General features: G+C 33.4%; 3 protein-coding genes across 3 annotated transcripts; all 3 read right to left on the bottom strand.

Annotated features, from left to right (window-relative positions):
- Window positions 1-717: 717 nt before the first annotated feature.
- Window positions 718-4263, bottom strand: LOC102618914 (uncharacterized). The gene is made up of 3 exons (XM_006478570.4): window positions 3526-4263; window positions 3108-3240; window positions 718-2700 (listed from the first exon to the last, which is right to left on the bottom strand). Exons 1-3 carry the CDS (start codon window positions 3997-3999, stop codon window positions 1127-1129), a joined length of 2181 nt encoding a protein of 726 aa, XP_006478633.2. The 5' UTR covers window positions 4000-4263; the 3' UTR covers window positions 718-1126.
- A 9615-nt stretch (window positions 4264-13878) lies between these two features.
- On the bottom strand, window positions 13879-16366 carry LOC127901098 (leucine-rich repeat receptor-like serine/threonine/tyrosine-protein kinase SOBIR1). Its single transcript, XM_052437227.1, has 2 exons — window positions 15653-16366; window positions 13879-15330 (listed from the first exon to the last, which is right to left on the bottom strand). The coding sequence occupies exons 1-2, from the start codon at window positions 16157-16159 to the stop codon at window positions 14194-14196; spliced, it is 1644 nt and encodes a 547-aa protein (XP_052293187.1). The 5' UTR covers window positions 16160-16366; the 3' UTR covers window positions 13879-14193.
- Window positions 16367-21833: 5467 nt separating this feature from the next.
- Window positions 21834-22977, bottom strand: LOC127901099 (leucine-rich repeat receptor-like serine/threonine/tyrosine-protein kinase SOBIR1). The gene has a single exon (XM_052437237.1). It carries the CDS (start codon window positions 22975-22977, stop codon window positions 21964-21966), a length of 1014 nt encoding a protein of 337 aa, XP_052293197.1. The 3' UTR covers window positions 21834-21963.
- Window positions 22978-23778: the final 801 nt, after the last annotated feature.

Genomic DNA, 23778 nt, shown 5'->3' with positions numbered 1-23778 from the left:
TATCATATTTATTTTATTAAATTTAATAAAATAAAAATAAATAAATATTATATTTAAATTAATAATATTAAACATTAATTTTAATAAATATTAATTAATTATTTAATTAATATTAATAAATATTTTATTCTAAAAAATATTAATTTTGTACTATATTATCAATAATAATATTTTATTTGTGTTGCTATTATTAATAGTTTTTATTCACATAATTTAAATTTAAATTAATAAAAAATTATGATTTACATAATTAAGAATATTAGTAATTATTATTAATTTAGAAATATAATAAAATATTTATTTTATTTTCCAAATATTTTTTATTAATTTTTTAATTACAAATTATAATTCTGTACATAAGGATAAAATTGTAATTTAAAATAATTTACTCCCAATCCAAAACAAAATAAGCAAATAATTAGGATTCTGATTGACAATCTATACTTTTATTTAGTCTAAGTAAACACCCTACTCACACTCCCACTCCCACTCCCACTTCACACTCCTAATCCAAGGATTCCCACTCCAATCCAAAAAGTAAACGTAGCAGAATACAGTTGGTTGCAATTGATTTGCGAATATGCCATCCTATCGAATATAAATATGATAAATTGAATTCAAGATCTTGTTTCTGCAACCTGAATTACATTTTCAGTTCCCACACAGCCGAAAGCTCACAATCACATAACTATATCAATACCAGTAAGCCACTCAAAAAGAAGCAAGCCAGATCATGAGGGGCTATATACATGAATGAAAAGCCTAATGTGGAAAAATTTACAATTACTACACAAGTTTATCCCTAAATAAATATACAAATTTCACTGAATGATAGCTTAATTTCATATTTGGCACGCAGAAGTGCATCGCCATTTCTCAACAAAACTATATTGTTATTACTCAAACCTATATCTTTAACTTAAGGTAGTGCATTTACGTATATGGAATTTCGATAGAGCGGATAGGAGTTTTGCCCATGCTCCACGTCATTGTTGTTGACTAGAACAGAGAAGCCTTGTGGACTAGCCAGAACATAGAAATCCTTTGCAACCATGTATCCCCCAAAGCCAATGAAGTGGTGAGGCAATGGTATTCTGATGATGATCGCAACAGTCAGTGAATAATCTTACCCTTCCAAATCCAAGCATTCATCAAACACTCTGCTGCTAGCACATTCCTGCAAAGCTTTTGCATTGAGTTCTCTGCTGTATCTCCAGACATAATTAAGGCCAACAAGAAGCTCAGTAATTGCTGCTTCTGTCTTTTCTTGATTTGCAAAGTACAGAGTCTGTACAAGAAGAACATTGCTCCTGGAAACTACTCTCTGCTGCTCAAAGCTCCGCTCAGATTGCCATCTAATCATGTTATGAGCAAGTGGAGCCAACCATTCCAAAATCCCACTCATTGCTGCAGTCCACTCGCCTGCAAGCTCTGTATCATACACTGATGAAGCTAAGCTCTTTGTGTATGGCTTTAACCTTGCTCTCAAAGTGGCTCTCACACTTGCAGGTAACATATTGTACAAGTCTTCCCTTGCATCATGACCAATCAAGTGAGGAGATGCTACCAGCTTCTCAATTACAATAACAACTTTTGAATAGTGTAGCGCTAAAGCAGCACCACCAAGAGTCTTGGGTGAAGCATCTACCAACTTGCCCTTGGAACTGAATATTGAAGATCTTGTTTGAACTCTATTGGCCTGAGGAATTTGCTTGACATTGCTCTCTTTGGCTTCATTAAGAGCTCCCAAAATATTTGGAATTGAATAACGGTTGGCAACAGGAGAAATATCTGCAGCCATCATGCTAGGACCCGATTTTGTGCTCATAGCACTAAGAGGAACTGAATGATAATTATTCATTCTTTTTGGTTTTGAAATAGGACCTGAGTTAGCAGTAAATTTTCCAGGGGGACCTGAAGAAAATCTAGGTATACCAGTATTCTCAGATGGATGAACTGAAGATTGCAATAATGCAGAAACTGATTGGCTGCGGTAAATATAATCAGAAGACATATCTCTTGAATCCTCGACATCCACACTCACATTTATTCCAAAGACATATCGTATCCTTCCAAATAATGTAAATAGTGATCTTCCCAAAAGCGGAATTGTATAATCGTAAGTCTTTTTCCAAAGAGAGACCTTCCATAGATTCTTCACCTCCTGCTCCTTCCATGCAACCTTCTTTTGAAACTCTATCACATGCTCTATCTCACCATCATCACTCTTCATTCTCTTCAGAGTTTGTATGTGATCCGAAAGCATTTCAAACTCTTGGTACCAAGTTGCATTTATTGAAATGAAACGTTCCATTTTCTTGACTTTCTTTTCCATCTTCTTCCATGAAAACTCCAACCCATATGGGTCAGCACCAATATTAACAAATTTATCTAGAGCAATCTCAAAACTCTTTAAACAATGATCATTACACTTCTTCCCAAGCCTAGCCACAGATTTCGCCATGTGGGCCAAATCGTCAATCATCTCAGCACATATTAAACTTGCAATAAACTCGTCATCCTCCGATACAAGCTTCTTTATGCCCACAGAATTTAGTAACTCAGCTCTCAATCTAACAATCTGCTCATCACTCAAAGACTGCCAAAGGTGAACCACCTTAGACATCAAGCTCACAACTTCAAATGAAAGCACTCCCATCACCTCTTTTTGAGAACCAGCCTTGTGCTTTCGAGGAAACTCTATCAATAATCAAAGAAAATTATTAATAAAATTATTAATAAGCCATACTTATCAACATAACAATAGCTTATAAGCAATCACGACAAACAAAATGAACATACAACAATTTCACCAAGATGTGTAAATAAGACAAAATTCCAAAATAACTGAAAAAATAAATAATACCATCATGCATTCTGATGCTAGAACTAACTATAAATAAAGAATTTTCATTTTATTATTTTACTTGAGATTCAATTTCCTGTAATCATCTTCAATTAAGCCTGAATTTCAGCTAAAAAATAAAAGACTGAATTTGATCTCTAACAATTGACTCATAAATATATATATATAACGCAAAAAATAGGGTGCGAAAGAATTCTCTAGAAACACGTTAGCTCGGCAATGTAAATTTCTCCACACCCACCTGATCCTATTTTCTCCAAAGGAGCAGAGCAATCCTCTTTCTCCAAAAAAGCCAAGTCCTCTTTCTCGATTAAGGGACTAAAGACTGTAGGACCACGATCTCGACCTCCGCCTCTTACTGCCGCTAAGAGTAGCTTTCAAAACAAAAGAAAACACTTTGAATTAGCATTAGTAATTAGTCTTTATATTTGTAGCATGGGCGATTCACTATCTATTCTTTATCATTTTCTCTACCATTTGCATTGGTGAAAAATTGCTAAGGAGATCGAGATATTGATAAAGACCGTGACAAATCAGTATCTAATGTCCTAATTTTTTAATTAAGTGAGCAAATTGATATCGATTTATCACTGTTTCTGTCAGTTTTATGTAAAATTTTTCTGTTTGAATATCAATACTTATAAGCCAGCTTCACTCACCGAAGGGGTTGTGAGAAATCTTAGCCTGACGTTTCTGGACTTCCCACCGGAAATTTCTTTCAAACCTAGTACGTTTATTTGCCATGCAATTTCTTGAAATCGAGCATTGACCTCCTTTACTTTAGACATCGCATCAGCATCTTGCAGCAACATCGTCTGGAAAGCTTCCGTTTGGAACTCATCCAACAAGTAGTCAACATCGCAAGCCAAGTGCTGAAGTTTGCCTAGCCATATCATCACTGACTCCTCCTCCGTCTGCTTCTCTATGGCATCATCTAGCACCTTATTAATCTCCACCATCATCTTCTTCCACCCAATCAGATCGGCCTGGATCTGCGCATCTCGAGCAAACTGCTCAAGCCAATCTTTAGTCAACTTTTTTAGTATCGTCTCAATACTTTCGGAATGAAAGTTACAGACGGTTTCCCTTTTGCTGCCAAAACGAAAGGAATTTCCGAGAGTGAACTTTGGCATCTTTTTCTCGGTCGATCGATCGGTCTGGTGGCTTCTTCTTCCTTATTTAAATGCAGGGAATTAACAAACAAGTCATTGTGATTGACTAAAATACACTTGCCTGGAACTCTTTTAAATTTTATAGACTTTCTCAATTATGTGTTAGAAAATGCTTATAGAAGGAACTGCCAATATTTGAGCTGTTATTCCTATTTTTCTTGTGCAAAATGAAAGGCTTCATATGTTCCCACTTCCCAGAAACACATGAATGCTGAAATATAGAAAATATGCCACATTAACAAAGAGAAGAAGACTTGACTGACTTACATACATGTGGGTATGTTACGCGAAATGCGCACGGAAGTCCACACGAACTCAACACGTGGGACCAACACGGTTATGTCATTTTTCTTTCATTTTTTTTCAGTTAAGTTGAGCCGGCCGCTGGTGGAACTGCAATTTACTGAAGCTTCGGTGTGGGTTCAACTGTCCAAGCAAAAATCTATTTGGCATTACTTTCACATCCAATGAAATTAGAAGTGTAAGCTATTGACTATTTTACATTATAACAAGTCGGTGGTTTTAGAAGTTTTTTTCATGCATGTTCGGGAGATTGGGTTTAGTACTTTTCTTCGTTGTTTTATGTATCTATATATTAATTTATATTCATCATACTTTTGCCATTACGTTGAGTTTGATATAAAACAACAATCTGCCAACCAGTATGTAGCTTTCATCATTCATTGAGAAAATCAAATTGAACCCTCAATTTCTTTCAACCAAGAAGCATGTTTATTTTGAAAAATTAAGGAAAGAAATATTGCACTTGCAGTGTTGAAACTCTAGTGTATGCCACGTTGTAAAACCTGTTGTTTAATATAAACTTGTGAACAAAACACAACTTTTCTTGTAACCTTTTGAATGAAAAAATGGATCTTATTGGAGAATATCTTTAATTCTCATTAATTTTATCCTTTTTTTTTCCCTTTCTTTGGGCGCCGTAAGTTTGAACAATATACTTTTTCTTTATCTATTTATTTATTTTTTATTTTTAAATAAGAAAATGCCAGGCACAGGCCGTAGTCATGCACTGATGAATTCTCTAAGTCGTGCCCACCAGTTAGGTTAACGTTTAAGAAGGGAAGAAATTTGAATAACAATTGCATTGCCGTACGGTATCATCCTACAATTTTGAAAGTGGGTTTAAAGTCTTTTGATTGATTGATCAAATCAAATTTGTCAAATTTAGGCCGACTTATTTCCCATTCTAGGGTTTGATGTTGAATCTTTGAAAAAGCCATTTCTATCCTTTAAGTTTGTGTGAAAAGGAATGTAAAATAGTATTTAGAATCAGCGGATCTACAAAAATTTTGTTCAAAGGTCCTCAAGCTTTTCGGGAATTGCATTGCGCTAGTAGCAGGTACACAGATGAATATACCCCTAAGAGAAAAGGGTGGGGCATTTAGACCCACTAAATTATCCACCAAATTTAATTTTTTTAATTATTAAAATATCCTTCAAAATTATTATAATATTATAGATACTAGAAATATGGACGAAGCTATGGTGCCCCGAGGGCATGGTACCCTTAATTTTTGGTAAATTACTTTAGATCCCTCTTATTTGTTGAAAAGTTAAAAAAAAAAAGAAGCTTTAAGATTTTAACACATAAATCCAATATGTTTCTAATATTTACATTTAGAGTATATTTCTATTATTTATATTTGAATACTAAACTATAGTTAATTATTTTGAATTTTTTAAATTTTTATTTAGTCATATTATTATTAAGTTAAAATTTAATCATATATTTAAATTATTTATTATTGATTGAATAGATTTTATGTTGTTTTCAAAAAAATAAAAAAGATTATATGTATTAAAAGGTTTTGCAAGTTATTGTCCTTATACTATCATTAATTTTTAATAATAAAATTAAATCAATTGATAAAAATATAAAAATTTAAAACAATTTAAAATTATGTGTCAAATCATTGATTATTTTACTTTTTTTTTTTAAACTATAAGGACATCAATGTTAAAAATAAAAGAAAACACATTCATTCCCTTGAAGCAAGTTCGGTGTTAGATCTAATGGCCAACTCACATATGGACAAAATAGGAGCACCATGCACTAGGTGATCGGTAGTTGGAGCCCTAGAATGTAGATAAATGAGTTCTGATTTTAGTCTTTGAACTCATTCAACTTTAATTTATTTCCTTTAAATTGTAAATTGATCGTCTTTATACAAATTAATCTTACACATAAAAATGTTATATACTTGTTTTATCAAGGATGGAGGAAGTGTTTGAAAGAGTTTAATGACAAAAATTTATGTGTTTCTTCTATTCTATTTTTTGAAGTGTTTCTTTATTTAAAATTTGATTATTAATTTTTTTTTTCAGTTGCTGGCCGAACCATATGCTTACCGGAAACGTTGTGACCATATTATGTTTATCGGGAAATAAAATATCGAACAACATTAGAACATATAATTCAAGAAATTGAACATTTTCATTATTGATTTCTACACAGTGACCCGGATGAAGAAGATAAAGAAGCAAATTCAAAAATAAAATCGATTATTGTTGATTTTATTTTGTTAAAAATTCTTCACATGCTTTTAGTCTATTCAAGTACAATAAAAATAAACAAAAAGCAGCCAAGAATCAGCTTCTTGTGGTCACATAAACCGAAGTTTAAAAACCTCTAAGAAACAGATTTTTACAAAAAATCCTTTTTTATTTTTAATGTTGGTGCATAGTTTATTCTTGGCAGAACTTCGTGTGTGTATATATATATATATATATATATTATTCCAGTTTTTTGTCAAAATTTTCGGTCTAAATTAGATGGCAATACAAACAAACCTAAAACAAATACGTAGAATAATATTTTTCAAACAAACACAAGAGCAATGCTCAAGTAACAAGACACAGTGACCTGGATGAAGAAGACAAGGAAGCAAATTCATGAGAACCAGATCTTGCTTGTGAAGAAATTGAGACCAGTCAAGAACTTGAGTACTTGACCAACCTGGTATTGCATATGAATGGCCTGTGTGCCTAAAACAGGAGTTTTTGTTGCAGCCACCGTTGGATCTGGCTCTCCTCCTTTTGTTGTTTAATATGCATGCTTTCTCTGTTCAGATCAGTTCTATATTATTATTTTATCAATATTAATTTTGTGGGCCCTCGCTTTCGTTGACATTTTTCTATGGTAAAATCAAAGTCTTCTTCGTAGGCCTTGTTTATTTTAATATTAAAAAGCGGTAGATTGCTCAATACGTAATGTTGCATGAGTGGTGTATAATTATGCAACATCACCTGCATATATGTTTCGAATAATGCTGTATGTATCGACAATAGCACAAAATTTCCTATGAAGACACAACTTTTTTTTGTCTAGTAGTAAAATTCTTTTTTTGTTCTTCTAATGGTTGTGTGTTATTTCCCTTATTCACTAATTATTGATTCAGTGTTCAATATTGAATCATTATCCTTTGATTCTCGGCATTTTTTTACAATTTCTTTGTTTTCATTTTTCTGTCTCTCTTTCTCACGAAGATATAAAGAAAAAAATTAATTGAATTTGATCATTCTTCTTCGTTTGAGAGCTTCATTCGCAAGGTATTTACAAAAGTCTTTACAAATTGTTGATATATAGAATAAAGCAAAAAAATGATTACATAATACGGTGGATATAATAAACATACATTACCCACTTGAAACATGAAAATCCAACAAACCATTTTACGAGCCCCATAATTCGACAATAGAACAAATTGCTTGTATGGCAGTGAGTTCAAGGAGAATAATTGCTGCAACATCCGAGATAGATGTCGAAGGATTGTTGAATTAATCTTGTTTCAAGATTGCCTTCCACCTATGCCAATTATGTTCGCCATAGGCCTTGAGATTTTCAATTTTTATTTGAAGATTGGAAATCGTTGGCAGAATATGAAGTTTCTTGGACAAGATCAGAACATCGGGAATTGTTGAGTTCTGAGTTTATTAAGTGAGATGTTAAAATAAGCCCATCACCATCTTCCAAAGCCCAGCTTAATAAGCCTAACTCAGAAAAGGTTTTATGAGCATTAAAAAAAAAATTTAGTGGTAGGTGATATTATTGGTGATAAGTATGGCAGATGAAATGTATGATTATTAATTTTTTGTAATTTTTTATTTGAATGGTTTATATTTGTTTTTATGTACTATAAATACTCCCTTGTATTATTTGCTTAAGTATGAAGTGAGAGTGAAGAATTAAAAGAGAGAAAGAAAAGTAAATCATGAGTGTTGTAGTATCTCTCTTGGAAAATATTAATAAAGTCATTTAGATTAACGAGATTATAAAATTTCCCAAATAGTTTTATTTTCGTGCAGTTTAGTCTTCCACAGTTTTCAACAATTAATATTAGAGTGTGGTTGGTCGGAGACCACTGTAGCAATGTTGTCGGAATTTCACAATAGTCAAAGACTTTCGTGGAGAAGCTACGAGAGTACAGCAAGGACGATCCTCGATGGGGCTTCGTTGAATTATGAGTAGTTCGAAATTATGCAAGTTCATTTGTGAAGATCGAGCTTGGTTGGCATTGTCAAAGTTTTACAAACACGATCGATAACCTTCAAATAGTTGGAAGAGTTAAGGAACTCAATAACAAAAATTACAATACATCAGCAACATTGATAGAGTCCTACTTACAAGGCCAGGACCTCTAGGAGAACGTTTGCGATAACGAAGTAAAATCACCAACTGAGGATGCCACTTTGAAAAAGTAGAACATTAAAGCTGAGAAGGCCATATTGATTATCAATAGTGTAATTGAAGAAGAGATGTTACAACACAAAAGAAAGGCTAAAACTCATGACACGTTTGCAACTATTTTTTTAAAGAAGAATAACACGCAGTTACAACTTCTGGAGAATGAGTTACTATTAATTTCACAACAAAACATGACAATAGACAAGTAATTCAACAGGGTAAAGCCTTTTATACCGTGAAATTTTTGGGTTAGTACTACTGCTGTAATTTCTAAATCTAGAATGAAAAAAATTATTGACTATGGTTCGAGACTTGAATTTAAAAGCTTTGTTATACCTGTTCAAGGTTTCCAACCAACCATTGACGAATTTACAAATTTGCTTGCGCATCAAAAGAGATTTACAAGCAAATGAGTGGGGCATCAATAAAGAATGACTAGAAGACACTCTTAACTGATAAGAAGAGACATCGATTCAGATGACGTAGTGGTGGAACATCTCCTTTAAATCCTCTATCACTATGTCGTCTAAATAGATGTATCTTCTTATTAATAAAAAGTACTTCCTCGTCATTCTTTATTGAGATCTTACTCATTTGCTTGTCAATGGCTTTTTAATTGGCAAGCAAATGTTTAAATTCCTTATTGGTTGGCTGGGTTGGCTGATAAATCTATGAAATAAGAGTTATCATGACACTTTTGAGTTTTAATTAAGATTACTTAGAGAGTGAATGATGTATTTTTAGTGCATTTTAGTTATATTTTGCATGATTGTGCAAATAAACCCAACATATCATGTTGAATATATCAAAACTAACCTTTACATTCGACAATATTATTCTTTTTTTAATTTATTATTTTTTCTTATTAAATCAGCCGACATTTTATGGTAATGAGGTCAACAAAGGGTACTACGTATCATATATCTAACCTACATGCAATCAATAATAGTTAACTACACGAAATGGCTTTCGTCTCTTTGTACTATTCGATTTGTCAAGTTTAACCCCAAAAAAGGGAAATTCTAATCAATACGTAAATATTTTTAATGGACTTGAATCAATATATAAATAATGCATTCTAATTACAAAATTAATTTTCAAAAGAAGTTCACAATTCATTTAAGAATAATTACAGAACAACTAAATTTAGAGATATTTTATTGATTTTATTAGATACAAATTAAAAAAATTCAAAGCTCAATATAACAGAAAATGTAATACAAAATATAACTAAAAACACAAAAGTCAACAAGATATGTTTCTGAAATGATGAAAGTTCGAAATGCAAAAATTAAAGAGAAGAAGAGAGGACTACCTTACTGTAAGTAACAGCCCTCACATGAATAGTGCTTGGCTGTGGTCCCGTGTGAGACCCACAAGTCCACAACCAAGTTTGTGTCTATAGCTTGTCAGTCATCGAGATGACAAATAATATATGACAGCCTCTCCTCCCCGTCAAGTTTTTTTTTTTTTTTTTAGAAAAGAAATTCACTTAAAAAATTAAATAAGTCAACAAGTGTTCAACATTATACATCGTATGTGGTCATTTCATTGGAAGTTAGAACCTAGAAATCATATCTTTTAAAAAAGGTTCGTAATGCGTGGGATGGTAACTTACGACACGACAATTAAAAAAAAAAGTATCCAAATTTAATAATCCAAAGACTGAAGCTATTGGTGCGCCTTCATTATTTTTATAAAATTATATTTAAAGATAAATAAGAATTAAACACACTTGATAATTTTTTTAATAAATTATTTATATTCATTATCAATTCATTTTTTTTTACGCATCACTTCTATATAACTAAAATAAATTGCAAAAAATTAGAGGATGACAAAGCTTTGTAAGATGTGATTAGGGTTGTCGAGAGAGGAGAAAAAAATGGAAATTTAAGACTTAATTGATCGGCACGGTATTATACGGTGCCAATTCAACTATTCCGGAACCCTATGGTGATCTCTATGAAATATGTGGTGTTTGTAGGAAGGACTTTCTAGATCAAGGGTTTAAAACGTACGTGGGGTATATGATGGGAAAAATAAATAACTATTCGGAACTCTTAATGCATCTCCATTTGATTGAGATTTATGCATTTAAGTGGCGTCGCCCTTGCCTTTATATCCAGATCTAAGGTTTAAACACGTGGGGTGGGGTACATCATATGAATAACGTTCCTCTATTTGACTGAGATTTATATGTAGCAGAGCCGCCCTTGCCTTTACGCTTGTTTATAGAGTGGTAATTGATGAAAATTCACTGGTCAAATGGTTCGTGGTGGGGATGGGGAGTCCCCCTATGCATTGGTTGAAGGGGTGCTAACCAGGGGCGGCTCAATAATTTTTTAAGGCTTAAGCAAATTGTTTTAATTAGACCTTTCAAAAAGTTTAAGGTAAAATGTATGTATTAATTTTATTTATTTAAAATCAATTTCTCTAGCTTGAGATGTAAAATTATTAATCAAATTTTTATACTCTAATTTTTTTAATAGATCTTTTTCAATAGACAATATAGTCAACTTGTTTAATCTTTCCTATGACATAGTTGATCTTAAATATGTTTTTATCAATGGCTTCTTTTTTAGATTAAACTAACTTTACTATTCTTCTATTGTTTTTGAAGTTTTTTGTACCCTAATCCATTTAATTTTTAGTAGCATTTTTTTTTCTAGTGAAACAAGTTTAATTAAGCAAACAATTATACTAGATAATTACAGGAAAACAACCTATAAACACAATAATATTTTTAAAAAGAAACAAAAACAACTAAATAGCATAATTAACTAATAAGAGAATGGACAAATAGAATCTAGAAATTTGAAAACTTTAACTTTAATGGATTGAGACTTTGAGTAGCAGTGATCAATGGAAAGTAAAACAATTGATTTTTTTTTTCTTAAGTGAAAAGTAGGGTAGAGAAAGTAGTTTTTTTCACTAAAGCAATGAAGGTTTCATGTACTTTTTATAATTGGAAAAAGATATTAATGATAATAATTTAAAAAATATGTGGCCTTTATAGAGTTTTAGATGAAATATATTAAGGAAATAAATGGCGTTAAAATTGTTAATGATAATATTAAAAGGAGACTTTATAAGGATTTAATACTTTGTTTATGGAAAATATAATTATAAAATAATAATTAATATAAATCAATAATTAATAACTATAATTTAGGAATAAAATTAAGGGCCTTCATCTATAGTGGGCCCTAGGCAATTGCCTAAGTTGCATAGGGGAAAGCCATCTAGGGTGCAACCCCTAATCTTTAAGATTTATAAGATACCACGAAATCATGGCTTACGAGGTAGAGATTTGGCTAACAACTATTTTTTTTAAAATATATTTTCTACTCATTTATTGGATGATAAATGCATAATTATTATATAATATTATTCTACTATCTAATTGATGAATGATACATCAATTAACTCAAGTAGATATTAGGATCCCTAAAATTAAATATTTATTAAATTATTAGTAAAGATTTTGAATTATATTATAAAAAATATAAAAACAATACTATATTTGAAATCAATACTGTTGATGTTGAAATATGATCGTGTTGAGCAATAATTAGACGCCAACGTCAACACTTAAAATTTATAATGGTGGGACATATGATCTTGACCATAAACTTCCTACTCACTCGAGCAAACACAAGTGATCACAAGTACTTCCCATAAAAATATCTACATTCACAATAAACGATTAAGAGAAAGTTGGGAATTTTTTCAGTGTTAAATCCTTCGATGCTCAAGTAAGTTGTTTGGGTTTAATGGATTAATGTGTATTAAGTCATTGAGCCTTGATTATAGCTAGTTTAATTAAAAAGCTTTAAAAATGAAAACAACAAAGAAAGAATGAACTCCTAATGCTATTTTCTCAAAGGGAGTTTTGAGGTAGCAAGAGAAAAGATCATTTACTCGGGTCAAATTCTCAGGGGCTTGGGAATCAATCTCCCATTCCCCATTTCCAAATTTGAGTGGGCCAAGGATTTCGATTCTGATTCCTACCTCTATTTTGAGAAGAAAATGCCGTCAATTATTTTGATTTCGAATTTCGATTCTTTAATCCGTGAAGTAGACACTGCCTAAATATATTTTTGTTTGACTTATGTTGCAGTACTATAATGATCATGATATTAAAATCATAGAGTATGGTGGAGTTTCATGGTTCATTGTGTGGCTTTTTTCTGAGTAAAACACACTACTACATTTTTAATGCTGTTGAGGACTTTCAAATATTTGGTATGAGACTACTAGAATTATGAAAAAGAGTCCCAATTGATTTCTGATTGTAAACATCCTTGGAGTCTTGATTGTAATTTATTAGTAAAAAAAAAAAAAATTGGTATGAGACCAACTTTCTTTTTCTATGTATTTGAAAATGACTTCGGCTTTCCGTTTTCCTCACTGAGCCATAAGCCCATAAGCCCATAACTTGTTTGATTTGAACAGGGTGCTGCTAGACCTCTACTTCATGTTTTTTTTTTTTTTTTGAAGAGAAGGACAAATATTATTAATCACACCAGAGTTGCATTTTTTTTGGATAAAATATGACAATACTTCTCCAGTAAATTAAAGGAACTGTTGCTACCCAACTTGCAGTCCATTAAGCTACAGTGTGGGAAAAAATCTAGCTTTGGAGTATTCCGCATTTATTAGCCATTTTAAGAGAATTAGGTTTGTATGTCTAACAATCGAGTGCATTTGGTTTTCCAAAGTCCATTAAGGCATTAACATAACCTCTCTTGCTCCCCGTCTGCTAATAGTTTTTTCCTGGCCATCATTTTACATTTCCTCTTTGTTGGGCTGCTGTCACGCCTCCGTAGTGAACTATGCTCTATATGAATCCTCCAGCTGCAACATTCAAAACATAATGTCCCACTCCCTGTGAGATACTTTTCTGCTTTTAAATTTCAAGGCCCGCTTTTGATGTCTCTGATCTCCTTTATCCCAACTTAAACACGGTTTCCAACATTCTAGCCTTTCGTGCTTATGCTTTGATTTACTTTTTATAATGTGCGGGTTGAAAGGCCTTTTAGTGTTTCCACTCGCCAGACGATATATATATAATTTTTTTTTTCATGATTCTGAGATTTTGACAGCTCTTTTGAACTGGTTTGTAAATAAAATATGGAGACACAGTCAGAATCGAAATGTAAAACACGGTTAGTTGCTTTTTAAAGGAACATTTTTTTTTTTTTAATAAAACGCACTTGCCTGGAACTTCCCCTTTTCTCACAATAAGTGTTGGAATATGCTTATGGAAGGGACTACGTACCGATAGCGAGTTGTTCTTGCTATTTTTCTTATGCAAAATGAAAGGCTTGATGTGTTGCCAGAAACATATGACTGCTGGCATATAGAAAATATGCCACATTTCAGAAATGGTTTCTACTTTGTACAATGAGCTGAGCCCCTCTGTATAGATTATTTGAAGTAAAAACTCAGAGGGGATTATAACTGTCCCATGGGCTAAGCCACTCTGTATAGATTTCTTGTTGGATGATTTCATCACTGTCATAATCATCACTGTCAAAATCCATTCTCTTGTGCTTTTTCAAAAAATCCTTAATTAATTCTGTATCTGACAACATGGACCTAACATCCTTACTGCTAGGTCTCTCATCTGGATCTTTCAAAGTGCAAAAGCAAGCGAGTTTCAAAACAAGAAGCATTTGCTCCTCATACCCATTGCCGAGTAGCTTTGAATTGATAGCCCTGTTAGGATTCTCAGAGAAGATGACATTTCTCATCCATTTAACCATATCCATCTCCTCTGTATGCCCGAAGAAGTCATCGACTGGAAATTTTCCCATCACTAAAACAGCTAGCAACACCCCAAAGCTGTATATATCACACTTGTCAGAAATTGTTTCCGTCTGGAGAGACTCGGGCGCCATGTATCCCATCGTTCCTACCATACACTTAACTGTGATTTGTGCATGACCATCAGGCATTAGCTTTCCATGACCAAAATCAGAAATCCTGGCTTCCATGTCATCGTCTATAAGCACGTTCGCTGGCTTGATATCTCTATGGATAAGACGAGGCCTATGGCACATATGCAGATACTCAAGCCCAGAAGCTATTCCTCGCGCAATCCTGTGTCTAGCTGGCCAATCTAATTCTCTTCTTCCTTGTGAGACATCATATAGAATGTCTTGTAAGCTTCCATTCTTCATGAATTCGTAGACAAGTAAATGGCAGTTAGGCCGGACCATATGAGCCAGCAGAGGAAGAATATTCCTGTGCCTAGTTTGATTCGCAGTGATAATCTCAGACCGAATTGCCCCAATTTTCCAGTGCAGTAGGTCACTATATTCATCGATATCTTGTTTAATCAACTCTGCTGCGCTCATTGGAGCATCAACAATTAACTTCCTAATAGCAATCATCTTTCCATTGCTTCCTGGTAGCTCGGCTTTGTAGAAAACTTCTCCCCACCCACCTGAACCTATTTTCTTCAAAGAATCAAAACAATCTTCTTTTTTCAAAAAAGCCAAGTCCTGTTTCTCGACTAATGGACTAAAGATCGTAGGACCACGATCTCGACTTCCACCTCTTACTGCCGCTAAGATTAGCTTCAAAACAAAAGAAAACATTTTGAATTAGCATTAGTATTTAGTCTTTCTTTTTGTAGCATGCGCGATTCAATATCTCTTCTTTATCTTTTTCCCTACCGTTTACATTGGTGAAAAATTACTAAAGAGATCGAGATATTGATAAAAACAGTGACGAATCAGTATCTATTGTCGATATTGATAAAAACAGTGACAAATCAGTATCTATTGTCTTAATTTTTAATTAAGTGAGTAAATTGATACCGATTTATCACTATTTCTGTCAGTTTGCTGTAAAATTTTTCTGTTTGAATATCAATATTTATAAGGTAGCTTCACTCACTGAAGAGGTCATGGGAAATCTTTGCCCGACATATCTAGACTTCCCACCGGAACTTTCTTTCAAACCTAGGAGGTTTATTTGCCATGCAATATCTTGTAATCTAGCATTGACCTCCTTTACTTTAGACAAGGCTGTAGAATCATCGGACTTATCCACGGCATCATCAACACCATCTCCTAGCAACATCATCTGGAAAGCTTCCGTTTGAAACTCATCCAACAAGAAATCAACATCACAAGCCAAGTGCTGAAGTTTGCCTAGCCATATCTTCACTGACTCCTCCTTCGTCTGCTTCTGGATGGCATCATCTAGCACCTTATTAATCTTCGTCATCATCTTCTTCCACCCAATCAGATCGGCGTGGATCTGAGCATCTCGAGCAAACTGCCCAAGCCAATCTTTAGTCAACTTTTTTAGTATCGTCTCAATATTTTCGGAATGAAAGTTAGAGACGGTTTCTCTTTTGCTGCCAAAACGAAAGGAATTACCGAGAGTGAACTTTGGCATCTTTTTCTCGGTCGATCGATCGATCGATCGATCGGTGTGGTGGCTGCTTCTTCCTTATTTAAATGCAGGGAATTAACAAACAAGTAATTGTGATTGACTAAAATGCACTTGCCTGGAACTCTTTAAAATTTTATAGACTTTCTCAATTATGTGTTAGAAAATGCTTATAGAAGGAACAGCCAATAATTGAGCTGTTATTGCTATTTTTCTTATGCAAAATGAACGGCTTGATATAGAAAATATGCCACATTAACAAAAAGAGAAGACTTGACTGACTTAGATGTAGGGATGGCAAAAATTCTCACGGGTACAGGTACTCTCGGGGATTTTTTTTCATTCGGGGAGAATATGAGGATAATTTCATACCCAATTTCTTATTCGGGGAAGGGACGGAGAAATTTTTTTACCCAATTTCTTATTCGGAGAGGAGACGGGGATGAGGTGGAATCCCCATCCCCTACCTATTTCCCTATTTTAATTTTTAATTTTATTTTAATTTTTTTAAAAATTACTAGTAAATAAATAATAAAATTTAAATTATAAAATTATAAATATTGGTAAAAATAAAAATATCAAAATATTTATATTATTAAACGTTTAGGCCTAATTAACTAATTAAAGTCCTAAATTTTTATTTCGAACATTAAAAAGACCGAGTAGATTCTATTAGCCCAAATTTTTTTTTATTTTAACATTCTTTAAATATTTTAAACTTAAATCTATTTTTATTTATTTTTAGATGTTACAATTGCCCACAGCGAATCACAATTTTAATATCTAATCTAATCTAATTTAATATTTGCTCTTGATTTGCTCTGATTTAACTATTGTGTTGTAAAGGGAATAATCCACATTTATAAAGTGTCCACGCCACTATTGAAAAAGTTAATTTTGAATCTAAATTCGATTTTATTTGTAACAATTTTGTATTAGACTATTAATTTGTTCATGATAGTTTGTAAAAGAAGTTTATATCCCTTGCATGCTGCGTTACTTACTAATTTAATGTATGTGACTTTTGTAATGGATATTAATGTAAGATATATTTCAAACTTTACTTTTATTTGGATTTTTTATTTTAATATGATTAACTAAAAATTGAAATTTTAATATGATTAACTAAAAATTGAAAATAAAAAAATGTATTAGTTATTCGGGGATCGGAGACCCTCGGGGATTCCCTGTTATTATTTAGAGAGGGGATGAGTATTCTCTAAAGTAATTCTGATGGGGACGGAGAGAAAATAAAAACATATGCAAAATAAAAGAGATTGGTCCCCTCCTCTCCCCTCTCCAGTGCCATCCCTATTATAACTAGGGATGGCAATTTAAGGGTCTGGGCCGGGCTTTTTGAAGCTCAGGCTTAGGCCTAAGTTATTGACAGCATGCTCAAACTCTCCAAACCATCCACACTGAGACGGGCCAGGCATGGGCTTAGATAAAATTTTTAAAAAGAATTTCTAATAGAATTTAAAATAGGAAAAAAATAAAGGAACACTTAAATTAAAGATGATTAATGGATTGTACAATATATAATAGACTAATAATTAAATACAAAAAATATAAAATATATAAAATTTAAAATATAAAGCCCCACAATATATAAAATAAAAAATTTTATTTATAAAATATAAAGCCCGTGCTTTTCCCATGAGCCCATATCTAGGCCTATCTACTGTGGACTTTTAAATTTTTAGCCCATGACCATGCTCATTTGTTGCAGGCCGAGCCTAAAGCCCGCGAGCCTGGCCTGCCCTTTATGAGCCAGGCAAGGCCAGGCCCAAGTATTTTTGCCATCTCTATTATAAGATACCACGAAATCATGGCCTACAAGATAGAGATTTGGGCTAAGAACTATAATTTCTTTTATATTTTCTACTCATTTATTGGATGATAAATGCATAATTATTATATAATATTATTTTACTATCTAATTGATGAATGATGCATCAATTAACTCAAGTAAATATTAGGATCCCTAAAATTAAATATTTATTAAATTATTAGTAAAGACTTTGAATTATATTATAAATAATATAAAAACAATACTATATTTGAAATCAATATTGTCGATGCTGAAATATGATCGTGTTGAGCAATAACTAGATGCCAATGTCAACACTTAAAATTTATAATGGTGGGATAGATGATCTTGACCATAAACTTCCTATTCACTCGAGCAAACACAGGCGATCACGAGTACTTCCCAAAAAAATATCTACATTCACAATAAATGATTAGAGGAAAGTTGGGGATCTTTTTAGCATTAAATCCTTCAATACTCAAGTTAGTTTTTTAGGTTTAATGGATTAATGTGTATTAAGTTATTGAGCATTGATTATAACTAGTTTAGTCGAAAGGCTTTAAAAATGAAAAGAAGAAAGAAAGAATGAACTCCCAATGCTATTTTCTCAAAAAGAATTTTGAGGTAGAAAGAGAAAAGATCACTTGGTTCTAATTTTTGGAAGCTTTAATAAATGTCAGAGTCCTTAGCCCCCTAGACTGTGGGATAACCGTTGAGAGGATAGAGCTCAAACCCTTATTTTTAGGAGAAAATTTGAGACTTGACTCTGATCAAGTCAATTCTTCAGATTGACTTAGAGGAATATTCGCTGCGAGAAGTTGCCTGTTCGAATCTTCATAACTTAAGAAACTCTTCTAGTGAGCATGAGCTAGACTTGCTTCGTGGAGATTTCCTATTGCTTTTCCTTGTTTAACACCGAGAGGAGCACAATTTTTGTGGAGGAAACATTTAATTGTGGTCCCTCTTTTCATTTACAAGACAAATACATTATTATTGATTTATAGCATCATTAGATTGCAGATTTACAAAAAATTTAGAAACTCGGTATGAAAGCTGAGAAATTCTAGAATACCTATATTACAATCAATTAATGCATGCATGATATGTGTAATTGAGTTTAATATGACCATCACTTGCATAATGATTTTTCAAAATAAATGCATACATGTCATAGCATTATTTGCTTATTGTATGACTAACATGGTGCCTTTGATGTATTCTAGAACACATAGATATTCTCATTAAGGGCTTACAGATCCATCATGTACATATATAGATTCTTATTATTACCAAAGTTCAGGTTTGAGATAAAGAAAGGAGAAGAAAATCAAACGCAAGAAGGAAAATAGTATGAAAGAAAGTGGCAAAAAAGAATATATATATATATATATATATATATATATAGAGAGAGAGAGAGAGAGAGAGAGAGAGAGAGAGAGAGAGAGAGAGAGAGAGAGAGAGATCTTAAAGTGCGGGAAAAGTCCAGGAAATCTTTAAAACGGCAGGACTTTAAAGGCTTAAAAACTTAAGCGTTTAAACTGCACAGTTTATACATTTTTTCGAACATTTCCGCACTTTAAAATTCAGGATTGGAACATTTGTAATATATATATAGGTGCGGACGTCTGTAATTATTTTTAATGCGGACACACTTTAAGTTGTGCGGTTTAAAAGAGTTAGTTTTTTAATGAACTATAAAACCATGCGGTTTAAGAGAGTTAAATACTAACTCTCTTAAAACCTCACGGTTTTTACTTGACATATATATTATAAAAAAAAAAAAGAACTTAGAAGAAAAGGAGTTACACAATTCATTGTCAGTTAGTGTACGTATTTATGTTCAACAAGGAAAACTAAGAAAATTTGTTTTATTGGTGTAGTTATTACTAATTTTTAATATTTTTTTTAAATATCAAAGCCTACCTATCAACAAACAATTGTGAATACTACTACTAGTTAACTTTATTGGTAAAATTTATTGACGTGAGATATATACATTTGAGGTTCTAACCCATTCACATGAATAATCACATGAATAAAGTAGGAATTGAGTTACCATATATAAGACAATATATTAAAAAAATTTATAAAATGCTAATAAAAATATGTAAAAAGTTTATGTTAAAATGTCTTTTGTATATAGTTTATGTTAAAATGTCTCACATACACAGACACAATCCTTCTCTAGTGTGGGCATCTTTTTTTTTTTTAAACAAAATCCGGATATGCTGTTAAACAATAAAGTTTAATAGAGTCAGTACAGATATGTTATTAAACCATACAATTTTATAGTGCATTGAAAATTGACTCTATTAACCCACACGGTTTAATAATGTGTCTATATTTAAAACAAAAAAAAGAGCAGCCACACCTCAGAATAACTATATATATATATGTATGTATGTATGTATGTATATGTATGTAGGCAGTGGACTTCAATAAAATCAAACGGGCAAAAGGGACTGCAGTATGTGAAATAGTTGGTCATTGAGGATGTACTAAGTTAAATGCAGTCGCACAACATTATTGTTTATCTGGTGGTGGGTTCATGTTGATCTATTATGTTTTTCTCTATTTCTAATTAATCAAAGCTAATAAATGTATTTCTGTATGACTTATGTTGTAGGACTATATAATGATCCTGATTATAAAATCATAGAACATGGTGGAATTTCATGGTTCATTGTGCGGCTTTTCTGAGAGTAAGCACAGTACTACATTTTTAATGCTATTGAGGACTTTCAAACATTTGGTGTGAGACCAAATTTCTTTTTCTGAATATTTGAAAATGACTTCGGTTTTCCGTTTTCCCCACTGAGCCTAGTTATTTTAGGCTGTGCCATAAGCCCAAAACAAGTTTGATTTGAACAGGGTGCTGGTAGACCTCTACTTAATGTTTTTTTTGTTTTTTGAAGAGAAGGGTAAATATTAATAATCACACTAGACTTACATTTTTCGGATGAAATATGGCAGTACTTCTCCAAATAAATAAACGGAAAGGTTGCTACCCAACTTGCAGTCCGTTGAGCTATATTGTGGAAAAATATCTAGCTTTGGATTGTTCTCTGTATTTATTAGCCACTTTCAGTGAATTTGGTGTGTATGTCTAACAATAGAGTGCATTCGGTTTTCCAAGTCCATCAAGGCGTTAACATATAAGTACGGAACCTCTCTTGCTCCCCATCTGCGATTGTTTTCTCCTGGCCATCATTTTACATTTCCTCTCTGTTGGGCTGTAGTCACGACTCTGTAATGGGCTTTGCTGTATTGAGCATGAAAGTGGGCTGGATGGCTTAGATGCATCCTCTAGTTGCAACATTCAAAACATAAGGTCCCACGCCCTTTGAGATACTTTTCTGCTTTCCAATTTCTAGCCCCAGTTTTGGTATCTCTGATCTCCCTTCTCACAACTGGAGAACACTTTCCAATATTTTAGCCTTTCTTATTTGTGCTTTGATTTACTTTTTACAACGTGCGGTTTGAAAGGCCTTAAGTGTTCCCACTGGCCAGACAATATTTTTTTTTTTCATGATTCTGAATTTTTGAAAGCTCTTTTGAACTGGTTTGTAAATAAAAAATGGAGACACGATCAGAAGCGAAATGTGAAACACGGTTAGTTGCTTTTTGAAGGAAACTTTTTTCTTTTTTTTTTTATAAAACGCACTTGCCTGCAACTTTCCCTTTTCTCAGAATACTTGTTAGAATATGCTCATGGAAGGGACTAAGTACCGATATTGAGTTGTTCTTGCTATTTTTCTTATGCAAAGTGAAAGGCTTGGCGTGTTGCCAGAAACGTATGACTGCTGAAACATAGAAAATATGCCACATTTCAGAAATGGTTTCTACTTTGTATAATGACCTGAACCACTCTGTATCGATCAGATAAGTAAAAACTCAGAGGGGATCGCAATTGTACAACTTAATTAGAGAGCATACATTGTTCATCACAAGTGACGTTGTTATGCTCTTGTACATTTTCAGAAAAAATCCACATCCTTAATTAGTGCTGAATCTGAGACAACATGCACCTAACATCCTTACTGTTAGGTCTCTCCTCTGGATCATCGAAAGTGCAAAAACAAGCAATCTTCAAAACAAGAAGCATTTGCTCCTCATACCCATTGCCGATGAGCTTCGAATCGATAGTCCGGCTAGGGTTCTCAGAAGTCATGACATTTCTCATCCATTGAACGAAACTCATCTCTTTGGTATGCTGGAAAAAATCATCGGATGGAAATTTTCCCATCATTAAAACAGCTAGCAACACCCCAAAGCTGTATATATCACACTTGTCAGAGAGTGCTACCGTCTGGTGACACTCTGGGGCTATGTATCCCACCGTTTCCGCCAGACTCCAAGTTGTGGTTCGTGTCCGACCATTAGGAATTTGCTTTGCAAGACCAAATTCAGAAATCCTGGCTTCCATATCATCGTCTATAAGCACGTTCGCTGGCTGAATATCTCTATGGATAATACGAGGCCTGTGGGACATATGCAGATACTCAAGCCCAGAAGCTATTCCTCGCGCAATCCTGTGTCTAGCTAGCCAATCTAATTCTCTTCTTCCTTGTGAGACATCATATAGAATGTCTTGTAAACTTCCATTCCTCCTGAATTCGTAGACAAGTAAATCGCAGTCAGGCCGGACAACACGAGCCAGCAAAGGGACAATATTCCGATGCCTCACTTGACCTGCAGTGATAATCTCAGACTGAATTTGGATCATTTTATGGTGCAATGGTTCACTATCTTGTTTAATCAACTCTGCTTCACTCTTTAGGGGTTGGATAACCTTCTTAATAGTAATCACCCTTCCACTGCTTCCTGGTAGCTCGGCTTTGTAAACTTCTCCATTCCAACATGATCTTATTTTCTCCAAAGAAGCAAAACAATCTTCTTTTTTCAAAAAAGCCAAGTCCTCTTTCTCGATTAGTGGACTAAAGATTGTAGGACCACGATCTCGACTTCCACCTCTTACTGCCGCTGAGATTAGCTTCAGAACAAAAGAAAACATTTTGAATTAGCATTTGTATTTAGTCTTTATTTTTGTAGCATGCACGGTTCAATATCTCTTCTTTATCTTTTTCCCTACCATTTACATTGGTGAAAAATTACTAAGGAGATCGAGAAAATAATAAGAACAGTGACAAATCATCATCTATTGTCTTAATTTTTAATTAACTGAGTAAATTGATGCCGATTTATCACTATTTCGGTCAGTTTGCTGTAAAATTTTTCTGTTTGAATTTCAATATTTATAAGGTAGCTTCACTCACCGACAGGGTCGTGGGAAATCTTTGCCTGACATTTGTAGACTTCCCTCCGGAACTTTCTTTCAAACCTAGTACGTTTATTTGCCATGCAATATCTTGCAATCGAGCATTGACCTCCTTTACTTTAGACATCGCATCAGCATCTTGCAGCAACATCCTCTGGAAAGCTTCTGTTTGAAACTCATCCAACAAGTAATCAACATTGTTGATGCGAGATTCCGGTTCTCCTCGTTCTACGATCAGGATCTCTGCTCGATCAACTTCGTCACTACCAGGAGGTCTCCTCGCCAGGCTTCTTCTCCGGAGGTCCCTGCGTACACAGATAAGTCAGAGTACGCCGGTTGTTTTCCCGGCGCAAACCCTCCGACGCTCAAGTCAGATATGAAGGTTCGGGAAAAGCTTGCCACAGGTCTTATGGCGTTTCTTGTGGTTTTCTCCCCTTTTCTCAAGAATGCCAACCCTTTTACCTTCGTTGGCTACCTTTTTATAGGCTTCCTCTGAATCTCAGTCTTCCGCTCTTTTCGAGACGGTATGGGACTTCA

The sequence above is a fragment of the Citrus sinensis genome, chromosome 3 (genome assembly GCF_022201045.2).
Source record: "Citrus sinensis cultivar Valencia sweet orange chromosome 3, DVS_A1.0, whole genome shotgun sequence".
In the NCBI taxonomy this organism is placed as follows: domain Eukaryota; kingdom Viridiplantae; phylum Streptophyta; class Magnoliopsida; order Sapindales; family Rutaceae; genus Citrus; species Citrus sinensis.
This window is presented reverse-complemented; position numbering and strand designations above follow the sequence as displayed.